We start from the raw sequence: 24468 nt of genomic DNA, 5'->3' as shown, positions 1-24468 counted from the left end.
GTCAGTACAACAAAACACTTGTTGTATTAATTTTAAATGTCAGAAGGGTACAGATTTATAGAAGGATAGGAAGTAAGATCAGACTATGTATACTATATCATTAAGCTTAAGGAGCAATTACACAAAACCCTTTTATTAGATATTCAAACTCCCCTCTGATGTCTTATTTAAAACAGGGGAGGTGGCAAAATTATGTTACTATTATTTCTAATAATTAGTATTGTTGTCAAATACAAAAATATAATAAACAAAAATGAAAAGGAGCTCTTTAAAAAACTAAAAGCAGGAACCAGAACATATTTAAATAATTTGTGAGTTAGAATCATTTTCACGGCTGCAGGGAGGAAAACAGGCGGTACGCTGGAAACTATTCTGCTACTCATTTATGTGTATGGAAAAGTACATTTTGTGAGTTAAGGATAATTTCTTTAATATGAATTTAGAGTTTTCTCCATTTAATTATGGTGCCAGCAGCTGCAACTGAAGGTGTGCATTAGGTTATGGAGACTTTGGGTGAATCCTGGCTATAAATGATTCATGACAGTTTGGTAGAGCCCCAAAAAGCACTACATTCACTAGAGAATTTTGCTGGTGTATGAAAATGATTTCCACATTTTTTTTGTTACAAGATTAAAGGCAGCGACTAACACCAAAGTTCTGAGAATTGAACAATGTTGAAAATGGGAGAGAAAGGTTGTGGGAGTAGTGAGGTAAGGTGGAGCACAGCATCATGCGCTCCACCTGTCATAACCAAAAACCACAAATGTTTATGGGAAAATTATGTCTCAACAGAGGTCAGGAAACGTCCCCAACGACTGAAGTCACAGTCTTGACTGGCATAAGAAGTGTATTTAGGATAAATGATGAAGGCGTTCTCGTGCTCTGTGTGGAAAACAGCTGGTTTCTACTCAGCTGCTCATTCCTCACATACAGTTTTTACTGATAGCTAAAGATAAAAATCACACCCATCCACAAAGATTCAAATATGTTATAAATCTTTTACTTTAGATCAAGTTTTGTCTTTTTGCAAAATGATCCTCAACTGAATATTAATAAGGTCTTATTCACAGAGAAGCCATGCAAACTCTCATGAATCCATTTTCATTGTCAAAATCCTTTTCTCTAGAACTCCAAAGCCACCATTTACAGTAGACATTATGCACATAATTAACATTAGCCTGTGCATATTGCCGTGCACGAACAAATCGATTGAAAATGGCTTACAGCGACAAGGAGAGAAGCCTTTGAAAATGAAAAGCTAAATGATGCCCATCTATCCTCCCACAGATCTAAGAATAGCTCCATATCATTGAGATGGAAATGCGGACAGAGGCACAAAATAGATGTGTTCGTCACTCATGTGTGTCAATGGCAGGCATGTGAACAAATGTGATGCATTTTGAATTTCAATGGTTTTGCCTCTTGAACACTCTGAATTGAGGCGGACTAGACCACCAACCTCTTGTGCTAGTATCAAACAAAAGGTCTTCCAACATCCAAAACTTGACTATTTCAACAGTTGTTCCTTACTGGTCTAGTCTTAGGGTCCAAAAACATTTCCCTTAAGACATCGGGCCATGTTCCATATACAGTATAGACCAACTTAACACCCATTTCTATCCATCCATTTACCTGTTGGTGGCTTCAACCCCAAAAAAGACCATGCTTTTATTTCACACAAAATGAAGACTTAAATACATAAATAAGTTACTCAAATATTTTAAGTAACTTACGTAAGTACCTAAGTAAGCTACAACTACTACAACTGCGACCCACACTAGAAACAGTATGGCAAGAGACTGCAATTAGGGCTTAAAATCATTATTTAAAAAAGCAATGCAGTTACAACTATTTCAGGCTAATTCAGGCTACTAAAAACATTGTTACAGCAGAAGACGTAAACAGGTCTGATAAAAAAAAGAACAGAGCAATAAAACAGCTGCAGAGCTGGAAGAAAAGTTGCTTTTGTCCCTGGCCAGTACTTCACTACAGTCCACTATTTGTGTGTTCAATTTAATTAAAACAAAGTTGGATACATTCTGTTCATCATTGTCAGCCTGTTGTGAAGCAGCTAGCTTCTCCCCAAGCAGCTCAAGCAGCAAAGAGTCTGAAAAGACCGATACGGTCAACAGACGGGCGAGGGTCACATGAGCGTCAGGGCAGGTATCAATAGGCTACTTGTGTGGTAAAGTTACATGTTGTAGCAAAGGAAGTGGGAAATGGTACTTGGCAATAAAATTCCAAGTCTGGAAGTTTTCTGTACTTTAAAGTAAAGTTTATCTTTCCCACTCGCGAGTCAGGACCCACTCTGGATGGATCCAACCCACCAGTTGGAAATCCCTATTCTAAAACATGGTTGAAAGTAAAGCTTTCAGCCTCCACCTTCAACAGACACAACAACTTTAACTGAAAAATGCTGACTGAAGAGTACATGTGTGCAAATAGTAAAGTCATGCCCCAGTGATATGATTATCGATATAATGGTATTTTACTTCAACAAAGTTGGGGGACTTACACAAAACAGATTACTTTAAAAAAAGATTCAAAATGAATGCAGCTGAGGACAAGATATTCTAACATTTAGTCCCTAATATGAGTCAAGCTCAAAGGAAATGCTAGATCCTACATTTCCCATAATGCAACCGATGACATCTTAGAAACTCCCTGCCTTGTAAATGCCCACGTCTTTGAAACTCAACACATCCGGTTTGCAGTGTTGGGGAGTAACGGAATACATGTACTGGCGTTACGTATTCAGAATACAAATTATGAGTAACTGTATTCTAAATACCAACTATTTAAATTGTAACTGTAACGGAATACAGTTACATTGTTGAAATCGATGGATTACATGACAATACTTCTCTGTTTCACGAGTTTATTCACTCTCTAAATAAATTAAGGCAACTCCATGCATTTCCCAGAAGCCCCAATATGAAAACGAAAAAATTAGCTATTTGCGTGATCAGTCACAATGGAGTCAGAACCGGCACAACAGAGCCAGGGCAGGAATGCGTTTCTATCTTGGAAATTCAAACAGCATTTCACATTAAAGAATAAGGGAGAACGAAATATAACAACCAACTTCTTTCAGCGTCCAAATTACTCCACCTCCAACCTGAAGAAGCATCTTAAAGTAAGTTTTTTTTTTTTTTTTTTTTTATTAGCCAAGGGCAGTTGTCTGCTGTAGTTTTAATGGTCACCTTGCTATTTTATAGTTGTATCAGGAAGCTGCTTAGTTGACGTGCGACTTTACATTCTCCTATGTGCTGATTTCACTAGCCCCAGAGCCATTGAAAGACTGACTAGCCCTGTTTGGCATGCTAGCTAACATTAGCTAAAATTAGCTCGTGGTAGCTTAGACTGCGGTTAGATTTTTGTAGTATGCAGTTTGGGACTACAAATACAACAATCTATCTGCTTGTTTAGGTACACATTCAGCCAGTTGGAACAGAAGAACACAACAGAATAGGCCAGTTTAGTAAGCAGGATTTGATGGCCACATTCCTACACTTATAAAATGCAATTCAATGTGGAAGTAATCCAAGTATTCGTTAGTATATACGTTACACAGATTAAATAATATAACGGAACACGTTACAAATTACATTTTTGGCCATGTATTCTGTATTCTGTAACGGAATACGTTTTGAAAGTATCCTTCCCAACACTGCCGGTTTGTAACACAGGTTTTCTGTTAACAATTTATAGTATTCAACCCAAGGAAGAGAAACCTTGTGTTACCTTGAAAACATCGTCTGGGTTATTTTCTCAGACTTGAAAAAGACAACATTATAAAACAGTTTTCGTAGAGCGTAGTTGCCCTTTAACCAGGCAGTGGGCAGAGAGAACACTGACCACAGTGTAGGTGATGATGTTACGAAAAGGTTTGAAAGTGCAAAATGGGACTCTGTGTGCACATTTTGAGTCTGGGTCATGTTTACATACATATAAATGCAAATATATTCATATCTTAAGATAACAATAGGTAAACATTTTCCTAAAATGGTATGTTATCAATATTATTATGCCAATGTTATCAGACTTTGTGTATGAGCTCTGTATTGCTTTAAACTGAGCTTCCTGTGGGTGGGCTCAGAATCTAGACATAATGGTGTTTTACTTTCCAAGAGGCACCCTGAAGAGACCCCGCTTCTGTCTCCCCTGGTGATATCGCTCTCAACACTACCCACACACACTGGAGTCATCTTGCAGACACGCTGCCTAACACAACCCTTCCTAGCAATGCTACCAACTGTATGACATATTTACAGTAGACAGTGGTACTTGCACACATGTAAACACACACACACATACAGTGACAGGGCTTCCTGTGACTTCATCAACCAAAGAGCTTATCCTCCGTGACTCAGGTGGATGGTGACGAAGCTCAGTTTGTTTATTTATGTGTTTTTTTTTGTGTGTGTGTGTGTGTGTGTGTGTGTGTGTGTGTTTGCGAGGGTGGGTATGACAGTGCAGTGACAGCGTGAGAGCAGTTAAAGGCTCAATTGGAAAGAGGGCAGACATGATTCATTACCAAAGTGAAAGATAAAGCCAACAAGAACGGTCTGGAGATGCAAATGTAGTTTCAAAGGAGCAACATTTCCATTTTGATTGCCTTCTTCATTTCCTAAAGCCTGGAGGGTCCTCAGAGGCCCACATATGACTCTGCTTGTTGACTGTTTGGACTAAATAACGTTCTGTTCTTCCTCTGTGGCTGGACAAGGCGCCCTTGGCCTGTGGCAACAGGAGACAGTAACCTTTCTGTTATGAGGTGAACATCCTGAAAAAACACATACTGTATACTAACCACTAGGGATTTAAGATGGTCTACATATTGAGGAGATCATACTTCAAATAACAGCAGCATTACTTTACACAAACTTACAGAAAGACACAATGACGACGTGTTCAAGGAGACAAGGAGGAGGAAAAATGGCTTTGAGCTGCTGATATCTTAGACTGTTGAGTGGGTTTGCCGGGTAAGTGGATAATTTATTTTATGAGACTGACAGTTTGAGACTGTGACAAGACGTTCACAAAACCTTGAAAAATATCTGATCGAAATGCAAAGAATTTCAAAGGCTATAAAACACCTCTACAGATCCTGGAGAAGGGACACACACAAACTGTACACCCACACAGGCACATGCGCGCGCACACACACACACACACACACACACACACACACACACACACACACACACATCAGCAGGCAGGCAAGCATGCATGTACACGCACGCACGCACGCACGCACGCACGCACACACACACACACACACACACACACACACACACACACACACACACACACACACACACACACACACACACACACACACACACACACACACACGCACCTACAGGCACCTACAGGCAAATGCAGATACACAAACATTAGTGCACTGCAGCCTAAAACTGTCTCTCTGTGTTGATTTTTCTGGGCTCCTAAATCTGGTTTGGGGGCAGAGACGGTGCCCACTCGATTCTTTTATGCCATGCAGCAGGTTTTCTGGGGGAAGGAGAGATGTATCCAACTCATCTCATGGGCACAGTACAATCAGGGAAACGAGAAGTAAAAGAGAAGATGAAAAGAGCGACGAGTCTGTTTACAAAATGGTCGGAGGAGACCATTAAAAAAGTGGCAAAGGTTAAAGGTTAAAAGGTGTGTGGTTATTGATAATGGTTAGAGCCAAATTTATTGTGAATTACGGAAATTCTCTGATGCAAGCTGCAATGACATCTGAATGCAATGAATCTCATTACTCATTCAAATTGTTCACTACTACAGATAAGAATTCAGTAAGCCATGCTAATGAGCATTTTATTGCTGTAGCGCTACCAACAACAAAAGTTTTAAAAAAAGGAAAGAAAAGTAGTGATGTCCCAAGCCGACCCTAAGAATCGTTATCTGGGGGCGTTCTGGGCATATCATGATGGATTGAAGTTAGCAAAAAGAAAGCTGATCAAAATCCAATCCTTTCTTTACTGTATTCTGCAGTTCTGTCCACTGCCAGCATGTCACTGCATATTAGAGTGAAAAATACAGTGTCTGAATGTGAAAGGTTATTTGATTGCATCAGTGACGGACTCCATTCTGACACCCGGGTTGGCAAAATTTGCTAAACTCCGACAGAAACGAATCTGTTATCTGTCCTCTCTCTTTCTCATTAACAAAGATCAGTGTACAAAACATTCAGCTAGCAGCTTCTCATTTTCTGCCAGTGCAGACTGTTGATTTTAGCGGTCAAAATGACAAACGTAAGTTGATGGCAGGCCAAAACAAAACTCGTCTGTTGTGGGGTTTGTGTGCTCTTTGCAAGCCGATGTCTGTACTCAAACAAAGATTGTTTATGAGGTGCTTGTATGTGAAAGGGGTCACTAGTGGTGACAAACCTACAGAATATGTGGAGTTCTTCCTTGCTCTACTAAGCGTTTTTCCGGCCGTTTTTGTTGCGGTTTTGGTTCAGCCACACCGCTCTCATCAGTGTCCTTTTTAGCCATAACAGGCAGCCCTTCACAGCAAAAAAATCTTACAAAAAAATCACTGTACACTACCTGCCCAGCACCAAACAGAATATACCAAGAGTAGCTGGTGAGCATAGTGAAGCATTTAGCAGCTAGAGAGATAGATATTTTCCTCAGGAGTAGGTGAAAAAACCATGTAGATGCAAACACAACTCTAAATGAATCCTAATGTGGCTCCGTATGTGCTGGATGTTAAAATAAGCAACTATGTTCGCCATATTAACCTAAAAGGTCATAATGTCATTGTGGTGATCACAGCTTGTTTCTGCATAACCCCCCCTGCCAAAAAAAAAAAAAGGTTTTATGACAGTCACCAATTATCATGTCATTTGGAGAATGCTTCCATGTACTGTACAGCTCAGTGAAATGATGAAAAACGAAGAAAAACAGCGTTACCCAAACCACAGAAGGATAATATATATGTTAGTTCTGCAGAAATAGTTTGATGCCTTGTGTGAGATTGATGGATACGTTTGAGCCGCATCTTCTGAAAATCTCTGCCCAACCTGATAGCTAGCTATTCATATGATTAATTGAATTTGGTATATAAATCCAAGCCAACACACTCCCAACCCACTTGATTCTAGTAACCATAACCCTTGTGTTGTCCTTCGGGTCCCCCGGTGACCCTCGCGTACTATGTGAGAGACCCGTGCTGCGATCGAATGCGTTTCCCACCCGCCGCATCATCGTCATCGTCCTCCGGGTTCCCAGAGACCCGCACTGCGCTCGAAGATGTTGAGACCCGTGTAACACTCGAACGCGTTTCCCCACCTGCCTCATCATCGTCCTATGAGGTCCTGGGGACTCATGTTACACTCAAACACCTTGAGACCCGTGCTACACTCGAACGCGTTTCCCCACTCGCCTCAACATCATCCTACGAGGTCCCAGAGAGGCGTGCTGCACTCGAACGCGTTTCCCACTCGCATCATCATCATCCTATGGGGTCCCGGAGACCCGTGCTGCACTCGAATGCCTTGAGACCCGTGCTAAACACGAACGCGTTTGGACAGGCTAATACAAAATGTAAACAAACTGAACAAGTCCCCGTGACACGAAGGACATTAGAAGGGTTAATACTGCCCTGTCTCATAACTGTTCTGTTTTGCTGGCATACCAGAATCCCTTATTTGTGTGGTCTGATCAGCACAACCTCTACTGCAACACTAGTTGTTAAAGAAATAATTTGGCTTGACAACAAATTCTGCCTCCTCCAAAGCTAACATTTTTACATTCTCTAAATGTCTAAATCTATTTAACACTTAACAGCTAGTTTCAATGAGTAGGGAGGGAAAACCATAGGAGCTACACAGCGTAACACCATGCCTATCACAGTATATTTTCTTCCAAGCGGCCCATATAACATTATATAACAAATGAACATTGAATCTTAAGCAGGTGAATCTGTAAGCCTACAGAATAACTGATTTGACTTCTCATGATGAATAATTTATACATAAAAAGATTGTGATAAAGTCAAAGAGAGGGAGAACCAATGCAACAGACTATGTACATGGTTCATTATTGGTAAAAATGTGGGTGTCTGTCGGGGTATTTCAACATCTTTTTTTCCCCTCATTGCCGCTGTGTAAGGCAGAAAACATTACAGCGATGGTCTGTTGAAGACAAGAAAAGAAGAAGTAACAGAGAGAGCAAGAAAGAGGAGAGGAAGAGGGAATAGAAATAGAGGTATAACACTGTAGCTCAGGGGGCTTACGAGTTTGCGTTCAGAGCCCTTAGATCCGAGCCCCTGCTGACGGAGAGTAACAGTGAGATATCAAACAACTCAGGAGTGATGAAAGAGAAGAGTAGAGAGGTGGAGGAAAGAGAAAAGGAGAGTAAGGGAAAAGCTCTCTTCTCCCGTGTGTTGTTTTTTCCTTCCTCGCTGCGTTTCAGTCGAGCGAGGGACGACCTCGCTGGGTAGAGCACAGCTCTTCTCTCTCTTTTAAGTCCCACTCACTCTCTCGGTTCCCTTTGAGGATCAGCCAGAGGGATCAGCAGAGGAGAGAGAGTGATAGAAAAATGGAGAAAGACGGAGAGAAAAGAGACAGGCGGCAGACATGAGAAACATGGGAGTGTGTGTGTGTGTGTGTGTGTGTGTGTGTGTGCGTGTGTGTGTGTGTTGAGGGGGAAGAAATACGACCGAGGAGACAAGAGTTAAAAACTACAAAAAGTGAATTTAAAAAAAAAAAAATGAGATAGACAGGACAGCAGCGAAGGACGAGGGAGCAAGGGATGGAAGAATGGAGGATGAATAAACAAACAAAAGAACAATTGATAAAATGATATGATGATGGAAAGACAGGTGCACGGAGAAATTGCAGACAGAAAGAACCCCAGGACATTTTGTCACTACATAGCCTGTACCAACACTGAAATACAGTGGTGCCAAAACAAAGCTGAAATGATGTCTGTAGTTGTTCACAGCTGGATTCACCATTTCATATAATGACAAGTGATTTAAACAAGGAAACATAATGTGTGTGTCACCGTGGTTACCGCTGACTGCGGTCCTTCATCAAAAATGTGTCTACAAAACAAAATAATGGGCATTTAACACTACATCTACACAGGAGGTGTAGCAAAAGCGGCATATTTAGGCCCTGATCAGACGAGTTTTAGCAGCCTGGGGCGGCTTTTTGCAATTGTTTTCAATGAGCTGCTTTTGCGTTTATTTTATTTTTTATTTTATTTGTTTATTTGATAAGGACCATGCATATTTATGGACATTGTTGTATAAAAACACCATGTAAATATGCCAGAATTGGTAAAAATAATAATTTTCATCTGCAGTCCCTAGGCAGGTGACATAGGACTAACATAGAGACAGCCAGCAGTCATACAGCACTCATTCACTGTAAATTAAAAAGGTACACATAATGGTGACCTATACATTGACAAAACAAACAAAACAAAACAAAACTACATGATGACGAAGACATTGTTCATCCACCTCTATACTGCATTCAATTTAACAGTGAAAGTGTATGGGTGTTGAAATGTGTGACAGTTAAAAGTGAGTGCATCTCTGGTTTTCTAGGAGCTACAGGGCAAGCTATTCCAGAGTTTACCTCCTATTACTGACAATACGTTTTGTCCAGAAGGGGTGCGAGAGTGAAGCGTTTTGCTCGCTGCTTTTGCGTTGCTGAGCGCCTTGCATTTTCTTGCCGGAGCGAAACTGTTCGGGAACGGACAGGCACTTAATTTAATACCTGGCAGGTGATTGGATCAACCACCTGTCTATCACGCCAGCTATTGTTGTTTTGAATAAACAGTCAGACGGTCACACCCACCTAAACCACGCCTGAAGCTGCCAGTGGCTCCTCACAGGACGCTGATGGGTGGTTCGGACACAAACGCATTACTTGAAGCCTGACTAGATGGATTTTAGTATGATATGTGATATATCGCGAGAATCCTGTTGTGCAAGGTAACTAAAAGCTTTGAGTTGAAAAAACGTCAACTTAAGAGCGTAAAAAACACCCAACGTCATTTAAGTCCACAGCAAAATAACGGTTGGCTGAGGATGGGTGATTTGATGGTTGCCTAGCAACAATAAAAAACCTGCAACAGGTCGAAACGGGGCGTTTTTAACAAGAAAGGCAGTGCAGTGTGCCTCGCGTTTTGCAAACACTCTCTGATTGCGGCCTTAGTCTTTTGTGTACGTCTACATAGGATGCGTTCAGGCCCATTTCTAGGTGTAGGTCACCAGCGTTTTGGCATTACTCAGAGATCAATACGCAACCACCGTAGTTACGCGCAAAAGACTAATAAAAAAGACTTGAAGCCAAAAAATATGCTTCCGGGTCGCGTTACATGCATATGGTGCGAGGGAAAAGTGAGCCTTTGTTTGGCCTGTAGACAGCACTACTGGTTAAAATAAAAGCTTTTGTTTGGCACTGTAAACATATATAACAGCTGCTCTTCTGTTGCATTTCTTTTTTTTTTAGATCAATTTTTATTGGTTTTTATATTTTTACAACATACAGAACAGACAAACACAACTGAACAAGAACAAAAACCCTCTCCCACCCCCCCTCTGCGGTCTCGAGGAAAACCAAACAAAAAAAAATAAAAATAAAAATCACACCTTGCCTAGTCGTTCTCTAATTCTTGTGATGTTGAGGTCATTAGGACTGATACTTGTGCTGCTGCGTTTTTCCATAGGTCTATAGTTGATGATTTGGCTTTGTTAATCCTTGCTGTAGAGAGCTCAAGCATAACTATGTCCAGAAAATATGCCAACCACTGTTTTATACAAAGCGAATGGAGGGGAGCCAACGTTGAGCTATCATTTTCTTGGTCGCGGTTGAGTCGGCTAAAATTTTCTTCTGTCTCCCAAGCAGGTGTAATTTAGAGTCGTCATTAAGTAACAAAAAAATTGGGTCAGTAGGGATTCGACATCCTATCACATCAGATATTATTGATGTTGTTTTATTCCAAAACTCATGCACCTGTTCACACTCCCAGACCATGTGCAGGAAAGTTTCAGTTAGTTCAGGTTGACAGAACGTGCAGTAGGGAGTGGGAATGACTTTAGAGATGCATCTCTTCTGAGGAGACCCAATATGTCCTATGACATATGTTGAAGTGGATATACTGGTGATTTGGGTTCTTGGAGCAGTGGAAAATGTTGTCCCAAACTGTCTCCCAATTAATTACGTTCCCCTCAGGGCTCAGCTCTCGCTCCCATCTCCTGTTGTATTTCTGACAAAGTAGCTGCTCAACGAGTGTTTGCTATAGTATTAATCTGCAGCTGCTGTTACCACGGTCGGTAACCATTGTTGCCACCAAATCAACCAGGACATAAATTCTAACGTTAAGGATGGAAGGGTTAAAAACTGGGAAGAAGTGAATTAAAACAAACTGTACATAGACAAAACAGCACTATAGGGGATTAAGGGAGGGAGGAAAGGAACAATAGATGTGTGGACGCAGGAGGATGACTGCATAGACAAAGGAATGACAAGATGATTGATAAAAAGCTGGAATGACAGAAAGATTGCAGACATACAGTAAAGAACCTCAGAACAGTTTGACACTGAATAGATGTAGCTGATATGACAGCCTGTACCAACACTGAAATCCAGGGGTGCCAAAACCAAAGCTGAGCCAATTTCTGTAGCTGTCAGGCAGCTGCTACATTCACAATTTCATAAACTGAGAACTGATTTAAACAATTTCCGAAGCTGTTTTGATGCGAATTTCATTCTGGCATTATATGATGTTGTGAACATTTGCGGTAGATCGGTTAATGCAGAAGCTCCTGAATGTCACTGTCTATCAAATGCTTGCTAGGAAAACAGAGAATGTGCAGGAACACTGCAACAAATTACTTTTTCTCTTCACTGGAGCCAATGCAGAGACAATGGACAGCCAAACACAAACCAAACACTAACAAGGGTCAGTAAGGACATGGACACACATACAGCAAAAGGCTGGCTCGCACACATCTGCATGCTAAATTAAGTAGCATCCACAACAAATACAATACCAATGCGCTCATGCACCAACTCGCACACACATGCAATCATTTGTCTTCAAAACAACAGTGAAGAAGACATACATTTTTGCCTTGGGTCATGAATTAACACACTCCCACACAGCTGACAGAAAAGTGCACAAAAGCATGGAGCAAAGCATATTCATACACGGCCTTGATATGCATATGTGCAAAAATCTAAAGACAAAGAGGCAACATTAAGCAGGAGAAGAGGGGTTGTAAATGAGAACTTGGCTCTGCCTGCATTTTGAGCTGTTTCTTAGAGGGTTTGTTTTATAGCCTCTTCTCCATCTAACCCCCCTGCCGCTCCGCCGGCAACCACCCCTCTCCATCCCCTGCGCTGTAGCTTCCCCACTTCCTGCTCTCCACTCTACTGCCTTTAGCCTCCTTCTGTCTGTTCTCCTCACGCAACTGGCAGACGCGGAGAGCCTCTACTGTAACACCACTGCAACAGCTTCAGTCTGGGCTGGAACTGTGATAAGGTCAGTCTCCCTCACAAACACACACGCAAAGCTCCATCAGAAAACATGCAGACATATGCAATGAACACACATATCTAAACCCTGAAGTATTTTGCAATTTAAACACCATAATAGTGCTCTTGGAGAAAGCCTCTTCAACCAAGTGGTTTTTCGATGCAGAAAGGTGTCCACCAAGGTTAGTAGAAGTGTGCCTTTAAAGCAGATATAGCAGCCCATCTCATACATTGCTTAGGTATGCTTTTACACATACACAACACAGGAAACAATTAGGATTATGTAGGACACGCAGGTGACCTTTGTTTTGTGTGGTGTAATTATGGTATTTTGTTGCAGTTGCTGCATGGGGATAAGTTCCTGTCACATTTCATTTTTACATATTGTAAAGGAGAAGTGTCTGTGTGTGTGTGTGTGTGTGTGTGTGTGTGTGTGCATGTAGCTGCTTTAGCGATTATGCTGGAGACTGAGAGATAAGTGGATATACACGGTAAATGAGAGAGATAATGCGCAAAAATGGCAGGAGACAGAAGAGGGGAGGAAGGATTTGATTATTGTAAAAATAAAAACAACCGGAGAGAAGGACAAAACAGAGGAGCCACAGAGGAGCATGGACGATGAGGATGAAATAGGAACATGGTGAGACAGGAGGACGAGAGAGAGAGAGAGAGAGAGAGAGAGAGCAAGAAAGAGTGGTGGTGGGGGGGAAGCAGAGGTCTCCTAACCTGGTGCGACGGGGCGTGTGCTTGTAAATAAACATCAGCCTGAGATTATTCCGAGCACGAAAGCCCAGACCGTGGGGCCCTGAGGTCAGAGTGGGCCCATACCTGGCTCTCACACACACACACACACACACACACACACACACACACACACACTTATCTGAATCCTCCACACCTACAGAGACTTTGTGTTGAGAGCAAAGCATATTCAAATACTGGTGTGTACGCACAAATGCATAAAGAGAAGACACATACATTTGGGATATAAAAACCCACAAGCATGCATGCATTCAAACACACACACACACCCAAATGTAAACTGACAAATGCACACAAACGCACACACACACACTAAATCAGCAAGAAAAAAAAATGGATTTGAACAAAGAGAATATGCACAATGCTGAAGTGCCCACTCACACAGCAGTGCCCAGACTCACATTAAAGATTCCATACAAGCCTGTGTGTACACATACACACACACACACACACACACACACACACACACACACACACACACACACACACACACACACACACACACACACACACACTCTCTGTACTGTGAACACCCCAGATGTCTGCAAACATCCAGTCAACCCTAGCTCAGACGCTGTGTGTCATCCATCTCATTTTTTGTTCCCTTGTTGTTTTTGAGGAACCGACTGATGAGTCCAGACAATGGGATTATTCACAATGACATAATATGTTGCTACATTCACAGCACACTCACACTTATCCGTCAACTACTTCTTGCATCCTCGAAATCGGAAGCAGAGCGAGTGGGACCACATCTCCTTTTGCTGACCTTCTATGCCTTCTATATTTTTATTGGTGAGTTACTACATCACACTTGGAGTCTTTTCCATTGTCCCCCAATACTGTAGGAATCGGTCTGATCTAAGGACAATTAACCCTGGCTGGTAAATACAATGTTTATAGTTAATATGTAGTGGCAAGACTCTAGTCTGTGACTTTCAGGCAGTACTTCACGGAAATGCAACTGTATAGTACACAACTTCCGTCATCACAAAGGTCATTGAAACGGAAATGGTAAAACAACCATATGAGTCTATAACATTTTCTGTGTACTGAATTGTTTACCTAGTAGTAAGTAAACGTCGTTGACTTTTATGCACATCATGTCTTAGTTTTTAGTTTTTCTAAAATTATACTTAAAAAAAAAAGAAAATCCCAATATATCGCCTTACGCACATTGAAATTGTATTGAATTGAAATATATTGCAATATATTGAATCGTGACCCATGTATCGTGATATGTATCGTATCACCAGATTCTTGCCAATACACAGCCCTAGTTTACATGAGGGTAAATCCAGTTGATTCACACTCATTGTTTAACTTTAAGGATCTTTGGGCCCCAACTTTGTTTAAAGTGCCCATATTATGAAAAAAACACTTTTTCTGGGATTTGGGGTGTTATTTTGTGTCTCTGGTGCTTCCACACACATACAAACTTGGAAAAAAAAAACACCCATGCTGTTTTGAGAGAGATACGGGTTTCTGAATGTGTCCTGCCTTCAGTCTCCGCGTGAGCTGGTCAAAATCGGCACTAGCCGAAACGAGGTGGCTAACTGTAGCATGCTAGCGCTAGCATGCTAGCTCGTTCTGAATGGCAAAACACAAGTAAGAACTACTTACATCACATGTCCCTGTTCTGCAGGTATTCCACGCAAGTTGGAAGTGTTCCCTCATTTAGAAGAAGTCTCCCAGCTAATCCTGCCTTGTACTACTGAAGTTGTAGAAACAAACAGCTTGCTAGATGATGTGATCCTTACCTAGCTACTGCGCAGGTGCAACTCCCAACAAAGATGTTACAGAAGTGCGATGCCTCACTCTGTAGCTAAAACAGAGAGCTCAACACACAGGGTGAAAAGAGGATCTGCAGCAATGTGCAGTACAACAAAAATATAGTGTTTTTTGAAAATTAAACCATGTAAATCTATTCTGGTACAACCTCAAAATACTATTATGAACCTGAAAATGAGCATAAGATGGCCACTTTAAATTTGCCGTCCTGCTGTTGTGGTGTCACAGATTGCATACACAAATCACTATCTCCATCAAAACATACATTTTACTGAATTAACTCATAACGGAACAACAGAAAACATATTTATTGATGTGATGTGCTTACTGTTCAATGCTGGGGGACAAGAAGAGTTTTGGGAAGACTTGGGTAGCCTCAGCATCCTCAAAGCTCACTGAGAGAAGGGCCACGTCCTCTCCAGGGTCCAACGCTGTGTCCTGAGAAAGACAAAGCCAGGTCAGTAATGTTATTCAGTTAAACCACTATCCACAGGCAAAACACCATTGAATTGAAGCTGGGACTCAGTCACATAGACAAAGCTGTGGTATCCATGAAAATAACCAGTTTGTAGGATGTCGACATGTTTAAAAGGTCAATCGGTATAGAAAGTGTTTTTATTTTTGGAAAGTTTTTGACGTCTGTCACTCCACTGGCGCTAAATACAGCATGATCTCAAACAGACAGCTGTTTACATGTTGTCAAATCATTAACCATTTGTAGTCATTGATCACGCCCCCTATGTGCTTGCTGGTTTCACTCTAGGCAGATTCCCCCGATCGCTATATTGGGGGGAATCAATCATTGAATCAATAAATAAACAATGCTGATTTCTTCCTGTGGAGCCTAAATAGCGTGATATGAGCCTGTTGAAGACAGTTTAGCGACCACTGTCCCCTTACCTCCTCGCGCCCTGCAGCTGACAGACAGCTGGTTCTAAGGACAGAGACGGCCGAACGAAAGTCAGAGACGATGTGAATTGAACGGACAGAATGCTTCAGTCGTGCGCCACTCACGTCTCGCTTTTGGCAAAGATGTACCCGTACAAAAAAAAGCAACACTTGAAGGCGGGGCAACAAAGCCTGCCATCATAGAGAAGGGTGAGATGGAATAATTTAATTGGGAACTCATGGTCCTTACTTATGGACAGTATCTCCTTGAAAGCATTTATAGTGTTGGCACTAACTAAAACCCTAAAAGAGAAGATTTCCTGTGTACTTTTTCAACTTCCTACATCTGGTTAATGACTTGATTGTCAACTTTTGAAAAGTACACAAATTGTTGGAGTTAGCCGGCCCATTTCCATAATTGGTGTGTGTGTGTGTGTGTGTGTGTGTGTGTGTGGTGTGTGGGGAACAACTTTGGGGGAGCACACTGTTTGAAGCATACTGATTCTTTTAGGTTCTAGATTTGGTTCCAAGTTTCCAGGCAGCCACTTGTCCATAAAATAAGCTATGTTGCAGTATTTTTTTGTTTTGCTGTAGCAGTTGGAGAATCAATATGAGTTCTTAAAAAGTTATGTATAACGTTTGGAATTTCTAATTGTTAAAGTTAAACCCTAATATTAGATTCGATAAGAGATCGAAATGATTCAGATTCAATACTGGTTTGATTTAAACCCCAACCTGGGGATCATACACTTCTGTGTACACAACAAGTGTGCGAGTCCCAAAATATTGAAGGAGATGAGGAGGAGAAGAGGAAAGACACCAGAAGAAACATCTGTCTTGTTTCTCGCCACATTAGCTTCAACAGCTGCGGCTGAGCTGATGACTGGGAGCACCAATCAAATCATGTGTGAGATGGATGCAGAGGCCACCCGGAGCTGCTCGCTACAAACCTCGTCTTGTCTCTCCAAGGTTCTAATTTCCCATTGTGCGATGTTTTTCCTAGAGCATGGCTAATTCTCAGGCAACGTCATTAGTACAATTCCACGTCAAGTACCATTCTGGGCTCTCTCTCCAGACAGGGGATCGGCAGCGTTAATCAAATGTCTTACAGATGGTTTGAACTCATCCATTTGTTATAATTGCTGCCCGCCACGGTGAGAGGAAATCTAACCACCATACATGATGGACAGAGGCACAGTGCAACCAGTTTGCAGCAGGGCAGCCTCAAATGTGATCAGGCTTATTAACTAATTACACACACACTGCTGATCACAAAACCAAACTGACCATCGGTTGGAGAAAAACACGGCTGAGTGGGCGGCAAAAGATATTCCTTCACTGAACATTTTCTCTCCAAGTAGAGTGGAATTCATTTCTCTGCATGTAATCTAATGCTTTTGAACCACTTAATTTAATGAAAGAAAAAACAAATTATTAAAAAACAAAAAATCAGTAAAATCAATGTACTGTAACATGGAATACAAATATAAGGGTCATTAATGAGCAGATCTTGAATCCACAGTACATTTATACTGTAGCACATGCAGATATCAACAGTCACAACAAAGGGCTGCCTTGTCGTGGCAGATACATTAGGGGGTAAAGACATAAAGAGTAGAAGGGAGGCAGTGAAAGACAGCGGGGTGTGCGGCAACCAAAAGTGTTGCCTGATGGAATCAGCTCACATCAATATAGTGTGCATCAGTAAACAAGAACTGCTCTCTGTCTCACAGCAGCGCTCGCGGCTTCTGCCGCTGACGATACAGGACAGATAGGAACAGGCATGGAGATGTGGGGCTGGAGTGGGCGTGGGGTTTGGGAAAAGATTGTTTTGCTCCAGTTTGTAGCTGTCAAGTCCCGTTCTCATCTTTAAAGGTGATTTAATGGATGCTTCCTTTGGACTGGGACAGAGTAAACAGACAGATGAGAACCAACAGGAAGATGGGAGGGCCAGAAGAAGAACATAGGGCAGCTCTGTATGAGCTGCAGCGGACCATCCCTCGATTCGGTCGGACTAAGGGCGCCGTTGTAGGGAGAGCCTTTTTTTGTTGAATGATTCAGACTCATCTCGTCCCAGCAGACAGCGAAGAGCTGTCACAAGTCATGTTGCATCAGTGAAACAAACAAACTAAAATTAAAAGGCAGACCCTTTAACTTTTAGCTATTGCCATTCTAAATGAATGTGCTGCACAATGAACCTGAAGCTATGTAGATAGAAACAGTTTGTTTTGTTTCTTGTTTAAGTTAAGTACAACTATACATGAAACTTTACATGATTATTTCACAACCTCACTTTTATGTAAAACCGGGAAGTAACACACATGACATACATGGCTGTCAGCCAGGTTTGACCACCAGTCATTTCTTCCAGCGTATGAGCCTAAAATCAAATATCATTTAAACAGGAGTCTTCAGCCACACTCGGCTCTGTGAGGCTGTACTTACAGTAGACATAATACAGCCACACAGCGGTGCTTTGAGCTAAATACTAACATCAGCATACTAAGATAATGATGTTTACCATCAGGGTGTTCACAATTTAGCATTTAACTGTTAACCGACAATGATCAAATAATGCAGTTATCAGTTAAACAGTTAAAAACAGTATTACTGAATTTAAAAAAGTAATTAGGAAAGGTTTGTTGCATGATAAAAGATAGGATATAGGATATAGGATAGGATATACTTCATGCTACTAAACTTGCTAGTGCAAAAGTAAGCTCTTGCATGCACTAAGCATTTCTGCCTTTATTCGATAGGAGAGCTGAGATATGAAAGGAGAGAGAGAGGGGGGAAGACATGCAGGAAAACCGTCACAGAGGTAACATCACCAAAGTGATCACCAAAGTTATTAAAATTCATCCTGAGGGGGCATGAATGTGTGAACTAAATTTCATGAAAAACCGTTAAATAGTTACATTTCATTCAAAAGCACAAAGGTTAACCTGATGGTGGCGCAAGAGGAAAAGTCAGGGGATCACCAAGCTTCTTCCTCTGCGGACCATGAATGCCTGCACAATATTTCACGGCACTCCATCCAATGGCTGTTGAGATATTTCAGTCTGGACCAAAGCTGTGGACCGACCAACTGACAAATGCAGTCATTACAATTGTGGAAATGTGAGTGAGTCAGTGAGATAACTTTGACTAAACTGTGGGTGATAAAACAGTTCAGTGTTTCAATAGAGTCTAAGAGAAATAGAGAGACAATTTTTTTCCTTCTTTTAAATACATTTCTAAATATTGTAGCTTTTTTCACTGAGAGCGATACAAAGATGTTTGTCTTTGAAGCTCTTGAACTGCTCAAATGTCATGATGGCAATCTGGAGAAGAAAAGTTTTCATGCTTCTTAAGTGGCATGTTTAAAGTAAATTTAAGTGTAGAGGGGCAATACAAATGCTTTACTTGACAGCTGGTTTGGGTTATGACACAGTGTAGTAAGGTGGTGTCCTTGCAGTGCGGTTGTATTTTAGAGGCATTTAAAAAACTTTGCAGATCTATACAGGAAGTGGTGAAAAGATAGCCTAATGAGAACAAACGTTGACCTTTTACCGCGTGCCTTGAAACCATTATTTAAAGTGAAACAGAAGAGCTTCCCTCTGTAATAAAATATAAGCCCCCAAATGGCCCTTAATGTTTCTGTGCACACATACACACATCTTAAGCCCTTTTAACCAAATACACTTGAGGGCAACTGCTGCTTGCTTATGTAAAGACTTAGTAGAAAAAGAACATTACGAAAGCTTTTGCTCCACAGGCTACACGCAGGACCTTAATGAAGAGACTTCTTCATTGGTAAGTAATGAGCACTGAAATGGCCTTGGTCAGAGGACTGCAAGACAAGGAGGGGTCCTGCAGGGATGGTGGTTGGACATTGAAGCAGTATTTACTACATGCCCCTGAGGAATGTGACTCAACTGCTCAAGGACTGAATTTAGGAAAGCGGGTGAAGAGTGTGCACAAGTGTGCATGGACATCAAGGTCAGAGGGTGCCTCCGAGTCAAACCCTTTCACGTGGCCACCACGTCTTGCATCCTCCTGACTTATTCAGACACATCGGTACATGAACATGCACGCACACACAAACAAAACGCACAGACCCTTTTCCTTGTGTCCGTCCCTTGGTCTCCTGATGCCCCGGCCTCTGGCATCTCCTCTGTGTCGCATGTGACAGGTTGGAGATGTGACAGCTGTCCTTAGCCAGACCAAGTCTGGCCAAAGTCACAACCACACACAAACACACTCATCTGCAAACGCTACACAGGGGGCTCTACTGCAGGGCTAGTACGGAGGAGGTAGGGCACTTTGTCCGCCTTCTTCGCCCAACTTTAAATGTCATGCCCAACGTAATGGGGCGACTTGACTGACAGCACGGTTGTTGTGCAAAGACATGTCCAGCTTCCAGGCGAGATGCTTTGAGTGCCCCTGTACATATGCTGGACACACAATAAGTACTAGGCAGCGGCTTCAATTTAGGTAGGGAATTTTGAGCAACTCTGGTTCTTTACTTGATCAAAGCAACTAAGGGTGCTTTCACACTTAAATCTGTCTGGTTCCATTAAAACACACCCTGGTGCGTTTGTCTAGGTTAATACGGTTCATTTAGGCTGGTGTGAAAGTTGTCAATTAAACAGCCGGACGGAGACTGATTGAAAATAAGGGTCTCGGTCCACTTCCAAGTGGGCTCTGGTATGGTTTGTTTGTGGTGTGAAAGCAAAAGGCCCACCCACAGGAATTATGATAATAAATATGATTTCCACAAAAATTCAAAAGCTAAACTGCTAATAAATCTATCTGTGGATTGTGAACTGTTTAGGTAGCCATCTGTATAAGCGATGCATATATTCGTGTGTAAATAGTTTTGTAACCATGGCAACATGTATGCGCGTCAGCACATGAATGTTTTGTTTTTTTACTCTGATTAATCAAACTGTCAAAATCTGTTCAAATTGTGGTTCGCTTGTACAGTAGAGACTTCTTCATTTCAAATGTTTCACTTTGCATGACATTGCTACAATTCTCCCAAAAAATACATTTCAATGTCCTGTAAGACATGTTGACAATCTCCACATAGCAGCACAGAATGTATCTTCTATGTTCAATGTCAACAGCCTTGAACAGAGCAGAAACAAACAGCATTGACCAGTACAGCATTAATTAAGCATTAGTTAAGTATTACTTTAAGTCCTACAACAGAATATAGTGAATGAATGTCTGAGATACTTAATTATGTGTTTGTGCCAGCCTTTTCATAAGTTTGACAGACTTACGCCATCACGGCCTGAGGGCGGGAAAGCACAAGGTTAAGGTGGCAGCTGCCAAAACGTCTCATTGCATGACATGAAATGTTCTGATTGAGAAAGAGAGTTGAGGATATTGTTCCTAATGATGTGGTGGTGCTGCTGTTAGTGGGGAGGGGATGAGCAGAGATGTGACGTACTCCAGGGACCATGACGACCCTGCTCCCTCCACCTCAAAATACAGAACATGCAAGCGCAAGCACAAGCACAAGCACAAGTCACCACAAACCAATTGGCACGCATGTCCAAGAGGACCTAATGTCCTCTTCTGAAATATCTGACCTATTGCAAGTCCCTCTTTTTCTCGAACTCTCCATTCCAAAAACCTCTTGTTCTTGTTCTCGCTCATGTTTAAATGTTTAGATGATTAACCAGGCAACTCTGTGTCACCAAATAGTTGTATATTGTGCAAGGGCTTTATTTTGTCATGAGGCGAATAAGCGAAAGATTACAAAGCACACGTGCTTCCCCTGGAACCATGTTGGTAGAGTAGACGTTGGCACAGGACCCAAACACACCTAAGCTTTGTGCATGGGGTGTGTTTGCAAACACAACAGCATACCTCTTTCTGTGGAGCATATAAGTCTTTTAGAATGATGGGTGTGGCAATAAATGATAATCTATCCAAAATGTTCCCAAGTTAACTGGTTAGTGAATGCAGCCATACTGTCTGTAGTGTTAAACACATCATAGAATAAAACTTAGTGCTATAATGTTATCTTCTTAATTCAGATTTAGGCCGGTTACACACTGGAAGCGTCTCGCGAGCGTTTCAGCCGCGAGACGTGGCTCCCATGTTAACAGGTTAGAGCTTACACACTGCCTGCGTCTCGAGCCGCGCCTGAGACGCGTGCCTGCTAGAAATAGAACCGACGCCTATTTTTCACGCGAGAAGCGAGCGTGTTGGAAGCGTTTCCATGCAAAATAGAATAGGAAAATATGTTTATATGTCATTTAGACACAAATGCATATTAATAAATGACATCTTGATGTTTGAAAGTCTCTAGGTTTTGACATCAATGTAGATATAAATGTAATAAAAAATTTCAGAGAAAAGATTTTCAAATATAGCACCTGTCATACAGAACGAAATATTCTGTAACATATTTTGCAGTCAATACTGCCGACGTTGTCTTACTTTAATCAAATCAGTAGGCTATATATTTATTTTAAGTTTAACAACTCTCTCCCCATACGTCGAACAAGCCTATACATAATGGGTAGAATAGGCTACAATAACAACGTAGTGTGTGTTCTGAGTGACGGTCCAGCTACACAAAGTTGTTATAAACAGACAGCCCACTTACCCAGTTTTCAGAGTTTGAATGTGTCGCGCGATGTCCCGAGATCAGCCCTCCCTGTACCTAGCAGCAGGAGCAGCGCCGCGTCACACACGCTTCTGGTGTGTAGGACACAGAAAAATCCACGCAGCGGCCACGCTTCTGAGACGCAACAGAAACGCCATGCTCGCGCGACGCATCCAGTGTGTAACCGGCCTTAGGCCATGGACAATAAAGTGTTGAGTGGTTCACATTTATAGTTTTCACTCTTTGAGGTCCCATATTGTAAATTGTGAGATTGCCATGGCTTTTTTGATTATAAAGCAGGTTGAGGTGCTATATAAATACTGTGAAAATCTCAAAACGCTCAATCCACAGAGAAATGCACACAGCCCGTATTCACAAACTGCCACCAGGACTTCTGTACAGTTGTGATGTTACAACTATACCATGTATAGGTGGTAGAAAGGGCCGCTACAGTTCCGTTACAGTCATTCCTCGACTGCATTGATGGTGCAAAGATGCACGAAGACGCAGATTCGGAAGACCCCAGAATCGCTGACCAATCGGAGCAGACAGGGTTTTTTGGGGAGGGGGGCTTAAACAGACAGGTGCTCAACTGTTTCAGACAGAGGGTGCCTACAGGTTAATTCAGACAGAAAGTATGAGAAAAATGTGGTTTTTGAACATTAAAGCATGTACACACGTTGAAGTGGAAACCCAAAACACAAGTGAAAAGAATGCAGAGGTTCCTCCAAATTAACAATAATGTAGTTAGTAATGGTAATTAAGAAAATAATGGTTTACGATGTAAAATATTAACTTTGATGCAGAAACAGTGGCTGCAATTCCCCAACACTAATGACAGTTTCAGTTATAGGGCCACGCTTTCTAAGTTCCTGACTTATTGAAAGATCCCACTTACCATGGCTTTCATTAAACCACTCTAATCCAGTAATAAAAGAAGCTGTAACAACTGAAAACAAGTCACAAGTGCAGTGTGTTGCAATGTACTTAACCAGTGGCGTCTCCACCCCAAAAACCCACACACTTAGCATCCACTGCTTGGAAATGAGATTCAACGATTGCACGTATTCCTGAGTCATAACCAGGGGTGAGATATAGGTTAATACAACCAGCTGGGCCAACAGTACAGTCAATATGAGTAATCTGTGGTGACAGAAAATGCTTAGAATAAAATAGGACATCCATTCAACACCCTAACGCAATAATGCCACATACTCTATAAGTTTGAAAACACTAAAGGTGATCTACAAATGCCATTTTCTTAATTTCAGTGCTCTACTTCTATTTTTAAAATATCCCACCTTTTCAGGAGCCTTGTTTGTGACAATAACTGGCAGATGACCAATAGATGTTCCTCACTGAGACACTTAAGCAAGCTGATCATTATTTCACTGAAACACGAGTCATATGTGTGACTGTGGCCAAGTGTCACTGATGGTGTGTCACTAATAGCATGTCACTGCAATGATCTGGTCTTTGCTGTACTGTCTGTGCAAATATCATGTGTGTGATGCTAGGGGTGCAAGCCACAAGGATGACTCAAGTATGTGTGTTTTAGCATGCATGTGGATAACTGCATGCCTGTGTGTTTCAAGAATTGAATAAATGCATGTAGTATGTTCATACTGATGACACAAGCACCTTCTGACTTCTAGACCTCTTGGTGACAGTATTATGTGTAACATCTTAAATCTCAAATTTAGAAAGGGGCTCAATTGCACAGTGAATCTGACTTTGGAGATTTGATATAAAAAAAACAATGCTAGCACTCAGTGCAAACTTTAAGCTGAAGAGGCTAGACTTTTAGCAGAGGGCCTAACACTGGTTCGGTTATTGTGGCATTTTCTGGGGCTGACTATTGTAATTGCATTAATCTTGTCCCACTGCACTGTTAATGAGACTAATTCGGTCA

General features: G+C 41.6%; 1 protein-coding gene across 3 annotated transcripts in view; it reads right to left on the bottom strand.

The window, feature by feature from the left end:
• Positions 1-24468, bottom strand: part of babam2 (BRISC and BRCA1 A complex member 2) — an 87027-nt gene that overhangs the window by 15870 nt on the left and 46689 nt on the right. For all 3 annotated transcript variants that reach the window (XM_035994530.1, XM_031321321.2, XM_031321322.2), the window contains exon 7: positions 15390-15499. In XM_035994530.1, the coding sequence (XP_035850423.1) occupies positions 15390-15499 (110 nt within the window). The remainder of the gene's footprint in view (positions 1-15389; positions 15500-24468) is intronic.

This window comes from Sander lucioperca, chromosome 18 (genome assembly GCF_008315115.2).
Source record: "Sander lucioperca isolate FBNREF2018 chromosome 18, SLUC_FBN_1.2, whole genome shotgun sequence".
NCBI lineage: Eukaryota > Metazoa > Chordata > Actinopteri > Perciformes > Percidae > Sander > Sander lucioperca.
Note: the sequence above shows the minus strand (reverse complement) of the source record. Positions and strands in the feature narration are given on the sequence as shown.